This window comes from Mytilus californianus, unplaced genomic scaffold (assembly GCF_021869535.1).
Source record: "Mytilus californianus isolate M0D057914Y unplaced genomic scaffold, xbMytCali1.0.p SCAF_2, whole genome shotgun sequence".
NCBI classification, from domain to species: Eukaryota; Metazoa; Mollusca; class Bivalvia; order Mytilida; family Mytilidae; genus Mytilus; species Mytilus californianus.
Window position 1 is genome coordinate 79449312 of NW_026262668.1, and position 15919 is coordinate 79465230.

A 15919-nucleotide genomic window follows, 5' to 3' on the forward strand; every position below is an offset into this window, starting at 1 on the left:
CTCTTAAAAGCTACACCCCAAGGCAAGAGCAAAAGAAAAAAATCATGAGTACTGTTGCTTGTCTAATCATTTTAAATGAAATCAGGAGATATAACTTTAAAGCATTTTAAGTTGAGATTTTAACATTGTAAATGTTATTTAATAGTACATATATAGACCCCCATAAAAAAGAATTGAAAAGTGAGCAAAAGTTTGGGTAAAATACATATAGTATTTTATCTAATTTTTATTCAATACCTCAAAATCCTTGTTTTAAGAAACAATGACTGTTGAAAAAAAAAACAATACATTCATCAATAAAAAAGCAAGCATCTGATGTTGAAACGATTGTAAATTAAAATTAATTGATGATGATTTAAATAACATTGTGTGCTTTTTTAAATGAAGGATTTATGGATATATAGATTAAATTGTACCTGTAGCAGAAGAAATCTCCATTTTTGAATAATTTATCCTTTTTTGTTATCACAAAACTATCTCATACCTCTTTCATTCCATTTGTTGAAATTACCATAACAATTATTTACATCCCTTTTACTAACCATGTTAAAATTTAAAGTGAGCTCATATCAAAGTTTGATTATTACAATGAGAGGCTAATTTTGTTATGTCACTCGAAGGTGTGAATATGTTCTAAACTGGTCAGACAATACTTGGTCTTGTACGAGTTTGCCCCCAGCAGAGCTATAGAAAAACAGTACATTAACGGGTGTTACACGGACACTTTTTAGATGATACACGGACACTTTTAAGTTAGAATATAGCAAAGTACTCTCGATCAATGAAATTGTAGAATTGGATGCCTCTTAATTGTGAAGAGTGAATGTAAATCATGTTCTTAGTAAGGGATTATCCTATTATTTGGGTCTATTTACAGTTCAAAACAAAGAGTTTCTATAAATGAGTTACAACTGCCCAGAAGCACATTTATCAGATTGAAAGGATTTATCACACAGTGATTGAAACTGACTAAAAGTTGAATTGTGAAACAAACAAAAAAAGTTGAAGTTTACTGGTGCAGCAAAAAATTGGTACCATGAATTTTATTATGAAAATATTAATAACTTCAAATTACTATAAAATTAAACAATACCAAAGCAATGCCAAAAAAAAATTAAAAAAATCTTTCAGATAAAAAATAACCTAAATCTTTAGCTTTCCAAAACTTTGATTACTTGATCAGTGGTTGGGGAAAATAGTTATTCCCAATACAATTATTCCGATAAAAAAACAGGAATTAAATTTTAAACATATTAAAAACTTTTAAGGGCATTATTTTTGAGCATTTCCCTGACATAATGAAACAGTATTTGATGTAAAAAGCCGGACCAAATTATTGGCTGTGAAATAAAATTTAGTTGTAACTCTAATGTATAAAAATTAATTGATTTAAACTGTAAATAAAACAGGATAATTCCTCACATGATTTACATTCATTCTCAAAATCAGGAAACATACAATTCCTACCTTTTCTTTCTACTGTTGTGTCACCTAATATCTATAACGCATTTTTTTTTAAATATTTCCCAAATGATAAGAAAGTCCTCACATCACTAAAACTTATCCATAAATGACATGCCGAAAAAGGAAGTCATGCATCAATTATAAACATTGCACTGACAATGAAACTAATTCTTGAATAGATCATTTGAGCCTTGAGCACTTTACAATATTCTAAGTTTGTAAGAGAATGATAATCCCTTACTTCATGATAAGTACTCGCTAACGCTCGTACTTATTCATGAAGAAAGGGATTATCATTCTCTTACATATACTTGTTACACGACATTTTTTTATGAAAAGAATCACTCGTGCATGATCAGTGAGTTCATGGGCATTTTAAATTTCAATTAGATTTGAACTTTTTGTTTCACTGACATATTTCCTGTCTTTTTTATTAAAATATTAACGTTGGCATCGATAACTATATTTTTTTTCAAACTATTCCAGTATATTACTATTCATATCAGTACACTAAGGGATTGACCATTTAACTTCAAAAGGGGGGTTATGGTTTTTTCCTAAAAAAATATTCTGATCCCCAATTTTATGAGAAAATATTTATTGTGGTCAAGCAGATGACAAAATAATGTTTTGATTCCTGATTTTCCGAATACCGTATATAATAGTGCTAATTTTGAAAAAAAATAATTGGGTGATAGCGTTGAAAAACTAAATAATTTTCTTACTCAGAAAATAAACATACCCCCTTTTGAAGCTAAATGGTCGGTCCGTAAATGTATTTTTTTTCAATATATGGACATGAATAGTATTCTGGACAATGCTGAAAGTAAAGAAATGCTGGTACCGACGTTAATATTTCAATAAAAAAGACAGGAAATATATATAAAAAAAATCAAATCTAATCAATAGATAAAATCCCTATCAACACTCCAATGCACGATTGATCCTATAAATAAAAAAGTGTTCGTGAAATACATGTTCGAATAGGCAGCAAATCTTAAAGAAAATTATTCAACTTATGTCACCAATATTGGACGGTAAGCTACGATTGAATCATATTGTGACACGTGTTAAATCCTGATCAACACCATTAGATTCATATAAAAACCTATAAGCATGAAATTGTTTTCCAAAATATATGCCTATATATATATCTAATAACAAGACAAAATCCATTTTTTCATATTATTTCATTTACTAATAAAATATGAAATTCATTCTTTTTATACATTTATATTGTTATTGAATTCATATATTTGGGAGCAAACGTACGATTTTTATCATTTTTTAAGGGGGAATGGGGGAATGGAATGGCACATTCTGCATTTTTTCAACAAAAAAAAGGATCAAGCCTGTTTATTTTAATCTATTTTAACCCCCCCCCCCTTTCCTTTCCGTTTTTCCAAAAATAAAAATCAAATGTTAGCTTGCTTACCTCTGAAATCTTTTTCATACATTACTTACTTGCGAAGTTGCATTTTAAAAAGTCTCAAATGTGAACGATATTCATCTTTAACTTGACATGGTTCTTTTTTATAAAATTATTAGACTCTTCAATTTCTTGAGAGAAAAAACTCTCGGCAGAAATGAAGTGAAAAAAAAAGTTTATTTAAACTGTAACTTACATTAACTGGTATATGGCCACTTAAGATTAAAATCTGTTTAATTTTTCTACCTCTTCTAAATGCAAAATGTACTACTTCTTTCTTGAAACGTCGTACAAGTCAGATACAAAACAAAGGTAACAAAAAACATGCCGAAAACAAACTGCCGTATAGTTTTTCTGCACTTGTAGTCAGGTCAAGGTCCTCGGCTATCGCCTCGGACCTTGACCTGACTACTCGTGCAGAAAAACTATCCGGCAACGGTTGTTACCGGCCTGTTTCTTTGTTACCTTTGTATTGTATCTAATACATGATGTTTTATGAACATTACCAAGTATTTATCTAACCTATAAATAATAAGTGAGTTGTATTTCACATTATAAATGAGGCGTAGGGCGTATTAAATCTTGAACGCATCAGAAAAGAATATCCCACTTTAGTGTGGTCGGTAAAATAGGATGCAAATCCTGTTAATTTTTGCAGAAAAGAATACTTGTTGGCGGTATATAAGTCAGATAATGCATATTTTAAGGTTTTTCTTGTCGTATAACACACCCTCCGGTCGGTCTTTCATTTAATCAATCCTGACACCCTTAGGTGTGCTATACGAAAAGAAAAACATTAAAATATGCATTATCTATAACATAATATATTTTCCTGTTTCCTAATAATTTGTTTTGTACCCTACTTTGTAATGTTTTTCACTAAAGAAACGTACCATTGAGGTGTATTTTCCGGAATTTGCCGAGTAACGCCGGAATGCCATGCGATAACGTTACGGAAAGGCATGTGATAATAGTCGGAAGCTTGTGATAAATTTTTCATATCTGCCCGCTAAACACCATTTCGGAAAATATGGAATTCACGTAAATTTATTGCTATTATCATACTGTAAAAATTATAAGTTATTTACTCTAAATATATGATAAATATAGATTATAACATGTCATTTTTCATATCAGACCCCTTATCAGCCCGAGAGCCGACAGGCTCGAGGGATGATTATGACCATGGGCTGATAAGGGATCTGATATGAAAAATGACATGTTATGTTCTTTTTATCATATACTTCAGCAGAAGCCATACAGACATGAAAACTTTTTTAATAATATATTTTCCTGTTTCCTAATATTCCTTCTGTTATTCTACTAAGCTATGTTTTTTTCACTTAATGTACCACTGAGGTTTATTTTCCGGAATTTGCAGAATGACGTCGAAATGCTTTGCGATTACGTTAAAGAAAGGCATGCGATAATAGCCGGAAGCAGTTGATATAAACCAGAGACAGTTGATATATATACCGGAAACAGTTGATAACAAAAGTCATATCACACGGCTAAGACAATCCTTCAAATTTATTGAATAAATATATGTATAAATTAGTTTTATCAAGGGGTACAATTATATCATTATTTTCTACAAGTATATGATAAATTTTTTATATCAGCCCGCTAAACACCATTTTGGAAAATATGGAATTCGCGTAAATTTAAAGCTATAGTATTATCATACTGTAAAAATTATAAGTTATTTGCTCTAAGTATAATTATGATAAACTTTATTATCATATACTTTGAGTAAATAACTTATAATTTTTACTGTATGATAATAGCATGAAATTTACGTGAATTCCATATTTTCCGAAATGGTGTTTAGCGGGCTGATATGGAAAGTTTATCACATGCGTCCGGCTATTATCACATGCCTTTCCGTAACGTTATCGCATGGCATTCCGGCATTACTCGACAAATTCCGGAAAATACACCTCAATGATACGTTTTCATTGAAAAACATAACAAAGTAGGTTACAAAACAATTGTTAGGAAACAGTAAAATATATTATGTAAAATGCAAAAAAAAACCTAATGATACAATAAATGCATTTTTGAAAATTTCCAACATAATTTAGAAAGTTACATTACAAATGTTTGAATTTTTTGTTGTTGTCAATACAAAAATGTATTATACTGTTGTTTTTCTTCTCTGTTAAGGCATATGAGAGAAATATTACATATCGGATGTATTACATTTGGCGTCCGACGTCCGTAAACTTTTCAATTTTTGAACTTCTACTTGAGAACCACTTAAAAGGATCAATTATACTTTAAACTGTTATTTTTCTCCATTGTTAAAGCATATGATAAAAAGATCATACCATGTCATTTTTCATATCAGATGAATTACCAGCCCTCGGTTAATATAAGCCCTCGAGCCTTCGGCTCTTGGGCTGATAATACATCTGATATGAAAAATGCCATGTAATAATCTGATATTATATACCTCAAGTAGATGTTTTTTTGTGTGACATGACGTTATACATATTAGGGGTTTGATAAAGCTTTTGTAACCGTGACTGATATCGATGACGTGACGTCATACAGATTAAAGGTGTGATAAAGCCTTTGCAAACGTGACTGATATCGACATCATCACGGATGGCTGATACAGCACGATTGCCGTTGACCGTATTACACATACAATATATCTGTATTTACTACTAATATATATTAAACAATTATACTGCATAATGGGGTTGTTAACTGCATTGTACTTTGGAGAGAGAAAAAAAGGAAAAAGTCTTATTAAGGAGTTGTCCCATGTAAGAACTGTAATAAAAAAGTCAGATAAATACTATGTACAATATTGGTTATGCATATTATAAAAAGAATTAACTTTCTCTTTTGTCTTTGTGATTGCAAAGGCCCACATCCAGTTTCATGGTATAGTGATTTTAGGCTTGCAAATTGTGGTTGACACGTTACTATTATTGCTGCCTCGTGTTGTACACATTCAATTTTATCCGATCTCAACCTCTCTAATGTCTTCTTGGGAACAACCGTCCCATAATTCACTGGTATATTCTAATAAAGTATAACATAGATAAAATACATTTTCTCATAGTTCTGTTCTGCTGAGGGTAGGTTTTAAGTTTACGCAGCATTGATAGCTGACTGGGTGCGCTTTTAAAAAATAATTTCAATGTGACTAAAATCATTTACAATGTTTTCTAAAAGTCAGGAACCTGTAGTTCAGTGGTTGTTTGTTGCTGTGTATCATATTTTGTTTTCGTTTATTGTTTTGTACATTGATCAGGCCGTCAGTTTTCTCGTCTAAATATTGTTTTAAATTGTCAAGGGGGGGGGGGGCGGGGGGGGTGGTAATAGCTTGCTATGCGGTATTGGTTTTGCTCATTGTTGAAGGCCGTACGGTGACATAAAGTTGCTTACTTCTACGTCTCATTGGCAATCATACTACATCTTCTTATTTTTATACTATATGTTATGTGTTTCCACACAATGAACATCTTTGTTATTAAAAACAATACTAGATTTATCCATTGCTTCATAAATGTTTTCAGAACATATTGAGTTTTTCTGTGAATTGAATTAACTAACAATTTATTAGCACACTCGAAATGTTTTAATTCATCGGAATTTAAAACAAACACTGTCGGTTATTTGTTATCGGAAGCGTAAGATAATGTTGTATCATAAACATAGAACCACAATCTAAGTTTTCCATACCATGAACGTTGCTTTTTCTACATATCATGGTTATTATTCTGACAAAATGCATACACTCCTCCAAGATCAGCTATTTAGGATAAGGTAAATATTTTTGTGGCATTGCAGTTTTTTCTTCAGTAGTTCACATATTCGAAGTTTGGACTTTTAATTTACATACATAAAATACAATAGCGATATTTCATTTAGTAATATTTATAAATCAAAACATGTATTTGTCTTAATTTTAACAACAGGGTAGGAGATGGGAGAGAAGATATTTTGTGTTATCTGACTGCGGATTCCAGTATTATACATCAGAAACTGTAAGTCTGTCGTGATATAATATCTTTAAAACTAAATGTGAAATAAATGACCATCTGAGTTTACATTTCTATTGGAATAGAATTGAAAATATTATATGTTCACTTTTAATTGTTTTATTTATATTCTTTAACATCATTTACAAAGAATGAAATTTTACAAAATCACAAATCTGTCCTTCTTTCTTTTGGTATTAACATCAAAGAAAATGAAGAAAATCAACCGTCATTATACTGGATACCAAAACTTCACAAAACTCCTTATATAGAACGATACCTAGCTGGTTCATCAAGATGTTCAACTAAACATCTTTCTAAAGTGCTGACTACTATTCTTTCTACAGTAAAAGATGTAAAAATATTGTGATGAGATATATTGAACCAGTGGTGTCAATCAGATGTGAATTCTTAAAAATTCTAAAGATCTACTGCTAAATCTTAGATCACAATATCTGCAATTTTGCAGCAACATTAAAACTTTTGATTTTTCTACACTTTACACTACTATTCCCCATGCTCAATTGAAAGATCGACTTCACCATCTCATTAAACAGATCTTTTTCTATAAAAATGGGAATCGTAGATATACATTTCTTGTTCTGGGTTATAATAATTCTTATTTGTGAAGAACCGCACTGATTCTATCAGAAAATATACTGAAGATGATATTATCAAAATGCTGGACTTTTTGATCGACAATATATTTGTTGAGTTTGGAGGATTGATATTTCAATAGACAGTCGGTATTCCAATAGGTACTAATTGTGCACCCTTACTGGATTTGTTTTTGTACTCGTATGAAGCAGAATTCATTCAAAACCTTCTAAAAGACAAAAAGAAAAAGCACCTTGCGAAATTCTTTAATTTTAATTTCAGATATATTGATGATGTCCTATCACTGAATAACCCATTTTTCATACTTACATCTATATCCAAGTGGACTTGAAATTAAGGATACTACTGACACTATAAGGACTGCTTCATACCTTGATCTTTTTCTCAATATTGACACAGATGGACGACTTCTGACTTAAATCTATGACAAACGGGACGACTTTAACTTCCCAATTATGAATTTCCCATTTCTCAGCAGTAACATACCATCTGCCCCATCGTATGGTGTTTACATATCTCAATTGATACGTTATGCTCGTGCATGTTCACTCTATACGGACTTCATATACAGGAGTGTGCCCCTTACGCAGAAACTGCCCCAACAGAATTATGAGGAGGAAAGATTAAAAATGACACTTCGTAAATTTTATGGTCACCATCACGAATTGGTTGATCTATACGATGTGTCTGTGTCTATACTAACTAACGACATTTTTACCACGTCTTAAGTTGTGGTTTACCATCTACGTCGTCTGGTCTGCTTAGTACCGAACGTGACCTATTTCCGAAAATGACTGTTTTGTCGTATGTGAATTCGCATTGCTATTTGATGTGTCTCGGTATTTATACATCCAATATTCATGTATTTAGTTATGATGTTTCGTTTGTAAGTCTGAATAGATATTGTGTTATGTCTTATCGTTTGTGGTATGAATTCTATTTTTATTTTCTCTATGTATGTATAAGTTAAGATAATTAATCAGCCAGCTAGTTCATTTATATGATTTTAAGTTAAAAGCAACTACATGCACAGGTTTTGTTCTTGTTTTTCCACAGTTTCGATTAAGAAGAAAAACCGACATGCTTAGAAAATTCAAATAATTACACCATTACTAACACAATTCAATATAAATATTCTTGTAATGTTAGAAAATACATAAAATAACACCATTACAAACTTAATCCCAATTTTATATTCTATTTTTAGAAATTTACATGTGACGTCACTTTTTGTGGCGTTGATACATTTGTGTGACGCTCAGTTCATAATTCTATTGTGGTGTTCTAGTGTACTGTCGTAAATTAATGGGAGATGTCCGTTGTTATTCTGTGGTTTACATATTGTAATGTACTTTATATTATTTATTTATGTATTTCTCTGTCCTGCGTTTATTTGTACTGTATTCCTGCCACTTAATGTTGTCATCTTAGCGGTATTTTTAACATTGCCATATAAGCGGGTGGTTTGGCTTGCCATTAAACCAGGTACAACCCACCATTTTTTTCTTAAACTGTCCTGTGCCAAGTCAGGAATATGGCATGTTATCAAATAGTCCGTTTCTATGTATGTTGGCGCTTGATTTTGTAGCAGTTTAGATTTCTGTTGTTCCGTTGTTTTCCTCTCATAGTTGATGTGTTTCCCTCGGTTTTGGTTTGTGACCCGGATTTGTTTCAGTTAAATCGATTTATGACTATTGAACAGCGGTATACAACTGTTGCCTTTATTTACATTTTTTCTTGCTGACACCAACATACACTAAGATTCCCTTTTCGTTTAAATCCTATTTATTGTTTCCCGTATTTAGCTTTTTAAGATAAGAAAGCAATCAGTGAATTATGAATACAAGTCCATTTCAAACAGATTTTTTTGTTGAGCTTTTTATTTGACATTCCCTTCAAATTGCATTCACTTGGTACAGAGGTTCTCCATTATATACAGAAACCACAAATTAAACATATCGTTCTTCCTTATCTTTTAATGCACCCTTATGGCGTTTTAGTGACTACAATACTACACCAGACAAAACGGTCCGTGTAACACTTTTTCCATTGAAAATTTTAAAAAGTTTTCATTTTTATTTTTTTTATTATTAAATTTTTTACAGGTCAAATATTTTTAAATTGTTTGAAATTTTGAAACAATTAGAATTCGACAATTCGTTTTAAAATTTAATAGTATACTGTAGATATTTAATCAAACTTTAAAAATACTAAACTTAACGTGCAGCTTTGATCATTTTGCCTTTTGGAAGTTTGATTTTTTTCATATTTGATTAAAGAATTAAAAAAAGAAAACGGGCGAAAAGAGAACATTGTTTTTTGTATCCTTATCGGGTACCTGTAAAGTGCGAAACAAAACAAAAACGGAATGGGACGCAACGAAACGAAACGATATTTGCCAGTACGGAAATAACATACAAAACGAAAAATGGCGAAACGAAACGATAGTTAAATTAATAAGTTAGACCTGTTGTAGATACACTTTGATCATCTAACAAATAAATGCACCATATGCAGATAAAACGTATCAAATTAATCTGTGATTACTGCTCTAAATGTTGTTTGAATTATAAATATCTCTACGAGGGGCCTTTAGAAAAGATAATAGCGAGTATTAGCGAATAAAAGGATACGGATATTGGTATTTTGTATTAAGCGATGGTTCAGAAATAGTTATTTGCCCTTTATGACTCATGGTAGGACAATCTACTCAAAGCAAAACGCTTTTTTTTAAACCAACAACTTTGTGTAGCTTCTTCGTGATATAGAGATAGCATTTGGAACAAATCGAAAATATTTTACTCTTTGTTTTGAACTTATAAATGAGCTTACTATTTTAAGTTACTTTACGCAGTAAACATTACACTTTACACTGACAGCAGCAATAATTTCCCGCGGAACCTTTTACGATTTTTCGTCATTTTGAGAAAACAAATGTTTTAACAGGAAGAGAGTAAGTGAAATTAACGAAAGCTCTTTTTATATTGTTTTATGTACATTTTAAAAATATAGGAAACTACTCCACAAAGAACGGTATCAATTGAAGATATAAAAGGTGTTGCTAATGCTAATGGGTAAGTTAATCGTACATCTCACATTTTTCTCTTTGTATACTGATGCGAGATATATTACAAGGAATATATTTCTTTACTTGCTGGTGGACTGTTTGCTCCCGAGGTTATCACCAGCCCAGGAGCCAGTACTTCGGTACTGTCATGAAATCACGGATATTGTTTATATGCAATATGATATTTTAGAAATAATTTTAAATCAAGGAACATATCTACTTCATCAAAAGCTTCCTTGTATTGATTTGACTTTTCTTTATGTCCTTTTTGGTGAGCTCTTTAATGTTTGTAGAAGTAAACAAAAAAGTAAAAATGGAATATATTTCTTTACTTGCTGGTGGACTGTTTGCTCCCGAGGTTATCACCAGACCAGGAGCCAGTACTTCGATAGCAGCATGAAAATGCGGATATTGTTTAAAACCTGTAATTTGCTGATATAGAATTTGAAATCATTTGAAATTATGGAATATATCTCCCCCATCCAAAGTTCTGATTACTTGTCCGGATTTTGCTATACTTTATGTCCTTTTTGCTTTTGATCAGCTTTACAACGTTTGAATAAGTTTTCTTTTCACATATCTTTACTCTGAGCATCACTGAAGAGATATGTATTGTCAATATGCGCATCTGCTTCAGTTCAATTAGTACCGTTAATGCATTTTTCTAAATAAATAATGTTTCAAATATATGCTCAGTAATGGTTCCTTTCAGAACAAAATATACAGTGCAATATTTTCAAAGGATTTTCTAACCCAGGAATAGATTACCTAAGTTGTGGTTGGCTTTCGGAATAGTGCTATTATCATTATATTTAACCACTTGGACTCTGGTAGGTAGTTGTCTCATTGGCAATCATACAAAATACTTCAAATTTTTATAAAAAGTACGTAATCTATTGATGAAGAAATCATAGCTACTAACACTTTTATATCGACCGCCGTATTTCCAACTATGTTTCGTATTGGATTTGGCATCCCAGTTTTTTATTCGAGCGTCACAGTATTTTGTAGACGAAAAGCGCGTCTTGTGCACACAATTATAAACCTGTTTTTATGAGTTTTGTTGTGGAATCACAGGTTTTGAGAAAATTATCATATACTATCAGTACCACTGTAATATTTTTTATTAACTTATTATGTAGTCTTATAAAATAAAGCTTTAATGGTATATATTTAAACAAGAATCTATGTCAAACGTGATCATTTTAATTTTTTCAATTTTCGACCTCATATTTCAGAGGTAACACGCCCTCTGCTCAATCGTATGGTGCTACATATCTCAATTGGTGAGTTATGCTCGTGTATGTTCATATATTTGGACTTCATTAGCAGGGATATGATGCAAAAATGCTCCAGCAGAGTTATGAAGAAAAACGACTGAAATCGACGGGACAAACATTTTACAGTCCCCTTCACGAATTGGTTGACCGATACGAAACGTTTTTGTCTAAACTCACTAGCGACATGTTTTATAGACTAAGATCTTTAGATACTAGTATAGTAGTCTAATCTCCAATTTTACTGATTGAGTCCAATTCCAGATTGTCACATTTCGATTAAGTTACTCAGAGTTTGAATTCTCATGGCGGGTGATTCGAGTAAAACAGGAGACGAACTCGCGATGTCGAGGGTGTGTTTTAGTATATATGAAAGACTTAAGATTTGTACAATAATACGGAAATATGATAATAATATACAAGCATGATGGAATAAGTATTTCATGTCTTAAAAGGCCTTTTTCAGTTTCACAATATTTTTTTTAAAATGCAACACCAGATGAATTGAAATCTTATTGACAATTGATGCGACACATCAAACGACTATAGTGTCAATTCTTTATCATACTCTTATATATAAGGTTTAGTGGTCCAAAAAAAAATTGTATAGGAATATAAACTTTGTACTTCTAGATATCGGGATAAGCAGTCGGTATTTCAACTGGTAACTAAAAACAGAACTTTCTTCATCGAGGTATAGTGTTTGTTTCTGTTTATGAACCAAAATACCCCTTTATTGCAGATTTATCACCATGATAATGTATATTTAGACAAATTTTGTATAACAATTTAAGACGGAATTTAACTTTGCCTCATGTTAATATGTATGAAATTCATTAATATCAAGTCATACACTACATTTAATATATTGCATACCGATTAATTCGAAAGCTACGGCGATTCCGTAATCCGTTTCCATCTTCATTTAACCCCATGTTTGTCAAGCAAGTACTGCTGCATTAGCATAACAATTTTTTTTCAAAAACAGGGTCAGGTGTAAACCTGAGTGGCAAAAAATTGTGAAGGGCTCGGGAAAAATTTTAACGACAAAGATATACATATGGAGTTTTCCGTTCTTACGAGACTTGAATTGCTACAGTATTAATAATTGACATGTCCTATGTAATTAGCAATGAATTTTCAACTTTTAAGAGAAAACACAAAAAAGAGAGAGAAAAAATTAAAATAAAGACCTATTGCAACAAAACAAACGCAAAAATTGACTGCCACTCCACCGTAACAGATACCTTTTAAGTAAACCATATTTTACAATTTCAGTTTTATCTGATTCTGACCTAATCATATAGTATGTGAATCAAATGTTGTTCTACTGTTTATGATATTCATTTCATTTAAGGTAGAGACCCCATCGGAATTGGAGAAATGGACAAAAGAACTTTCTTGCTGTTTACAAAAGAGGGAACAGCTCTGGGTAATTACGCTTTTCATGTCTCTTCTTTTTTTCACAATAAAAATTTTTGGCCATGGCGTTGTCAGTTTGTTTTCGATCTATGAGTTTGACTGTCCCTCTGGTATCTTTCGTCCCTCTTTTATACTGATATAAACAGGCTGATTTATGGAAATAAAAGAAGGTAATCCGAAAATCATGTACGATATATATACACTCAAAAACATGTTTGGTCGGGTTGTCTCTTTGACACATTCCCAATTTCCATTCTCAATTTTATTTTATATAATATGAGAAAAAGAGTGAGGAGATATCATCGGACCAATCACAAACAATAAGTCTATAAAAAAAGACAACACAATAGCCAAAAAGAAAAAACTAAAAGACAAACAAGTCAACGAAAAACTACGCACTATAAGATTGAGAAACATGAACCCAAATAAAGCGAGGTGCTGAAATCCTGCTTAACTTGTGTCACCCTTCATTGCAAGTCGACAGGTAGACAGTTATAAGTCAAGACTTGATAAAAAGGTTAAAAAACTGAAGTTAATTTTATTTTACTTAATTACAATTTAGTTTTGTATTCAAATAAATAGTTAATTGTAAAATTAAACCTGTCAACCTGTCGACCTATTAACCTTTACACTTGTCAACCTGACGACCTATACATTTGTCGACCTATACACTTGTCGACCTATACACTTGTCGACCTGTCAACCTGTCGACCATTTCACTTGTCGACCTTTCAACATGTCGACCTTAACACTTGTCAACCTGTCGACTTTTACACTTGTCGACCTTTCTAGTGTCAACCTGTCGACCTGTCGACCTGTTAGTCTGTCAACTTATGTACATATAAACCGATTTACTTCTTAAGTTTAAACGATTTACTCCTCTGTTCTTCCGATGGAACTACAGTACCGTTTATCCTACTTAACCCAACATTTCTGTAAAAGAGAGGCGAAAGATACCAAAGGGAAATTCAAACTCATAAGTCGAAAATGAACTGACAACGCCATGGCTAAAAAATAAAAAGACAAACAAACAACAGTACACAAAACACAGCATAGAAAACTAAAGACTGAGCAACACGAACCAAACCAAAAACTAGGGGCAATCTCATGTGCTCCGAAAGGGTTAGCAAATCCTGCTCAACATGTGGCATCCGTGTAATTCTATAAAATATTGTATATAGATAACGAAGAAAAAAAATCGGGAAAATGTTTTTTTATTTTTTTTATTAGATTTAATCAAATGCTATACTTGCAATTCTGTAGTTTAATTCTGAGAGGAATGTTTATATGATTCGCGGAAGATTGATGACCTCTAAGAATAAGCATATAATGCAATTCTTTTCGCTAATGCCTTAGGTTATTCATATCTGCACACACAAATTCACAAGAGTTTGTGTGGTGCTTTTTTTTTTCCTCTATGCCATATGTTTTGATGGGTTAATTGATTACTGATTAAAAACAGTTTTACTAATACAGTTGAACCCAGATGTTCGTGTCATGAAAGGAAAAATTTATATAGTCGTAAGTATCTTAATTATGTAATTAGTAATTTGGGATACTATTATTTCTTCTATTTTAAATATATAAGTTTGAAAAAAATTAAAACATAAATTTAAAGTATCAAAATAATCTATGTAACCGAGGACCTTGCCTGATTCGTAATAGAAGTGGATGATATGAAACAGATAAAAGATGTTTTTTGACTGATTGTTGTTTGTTTGCGTTCGGTAGCAAATATGTCATGCATATTTCAGTCAGGATTTTACTTCGTCAAAATTATCTCCCTATACCTAATTTTTTACATCGTGAAAATGGAAGCCATTCAGGCGATGAAGCGCTGTCAATTTAGCTCTTGAAAACCGATAGTTTTATCCACATAGCCATGCCAGTTGTATTTTAAAAGACAAATGTATGTACAAGCTACTAAGCATTATTTAGAATACTTCTATGCCTTTTGTAAACTTAATACTATTGTCTTCAGATTCCATTATTTTTATATTTTTAGGCTGCTTGTTTATAAAATAACATTAAAAATTCACAGTACCAAGAAATAAAATATACGGTGAAGTGAAAAACCTATTTAATGATTCATAACAACAAAGTAGGTGTGCTTGAATAGTAAATTTTAACCAAAACCACTTGACGTCATACTTTACTTTGGATCTTTTTTTGTGCATAACTTTAAAAAAAAAATCCATTTTGTGTGTGTATTATCTGGGATAGATAGTCTGTAAACTCTCACATTTTTAGTCTTTGATTTTGACGAAGTAGAATCCTGACTGAGTGCAGGCTAATATCCAGTTGAAATTAAACAAAAACAAAAAACAGAACTCTTATTAGAGAAGGTAAAAATGGTCAAGTTCGTATATTTGAATTGTTTACATATGTTTCTAAGGGTTTTAAAAGTTTGACATAGGTTCATGATTTAGATATTTTTGGCATATTATATACGTGTTTATACCTTAAATATTATAGTATTGAGCTTTGAGAATTTGTAAACTTTTGAATTAAATACAAATTTTCACAAAACAGACAATTTAGGTAGGTGCAAATACATGTGGATATTTTTTTTTTTTTTGCGCAAAAGCATAAATTCGGCCGAAATACATTCAACAGAAAAAATAAAAGATTATCTGATCTTAAA

The 15919-nt window shown here is 31.5% G+C and overlaps 2 protein-coding genes across 5 annotated transcripts in view; one reads left to right on the forward strand and one right to left on the reverse strand.

Moving 5' to 3' along the window:
* Positions 1-15919, reverse strand: part of LOC127728290 (heat shock 70 kDa protein 12A-like) — a 177821-nt gene that overhangs the window by 53614 nt on the left and 108288 nt on the right. The window lies entirely within an intron of this gene.
* The window catches only part of LOC127728284 (heat shock 70 kDa protein 12A-like), a 74781-nt gene that overhangs the window by 30110 nt on the left and 28752 nt on the right, over positions 1-15919 (forward strand). For 2 of the 4 annotated variants that reach the window (XM_052235598.1, XM_052235594.1), the window contains exons 4-8: positions 6829-6897; positions 10522-10583; positions 12487-12547; positions 13211-13285; positions 14752-14796. In XM_052235598.1, coding sequence (XP_052091558.1) covers positions 6829-6897; positions 10522-10583; positions 12487-12547; positions 13211-13285; positions 14752-14796 — 312 coding nt within the window. The remainder of the gene's footprint in view (positions 1-6828; positions 6898-10521; positions 10584-12486; positions 12548-13210; positions 13286-14751; positions 14797-15919) is intronic. The other 2 variants (XM_052235597.1, XM_052235595.1) reach the window with 2 other exon arrangements.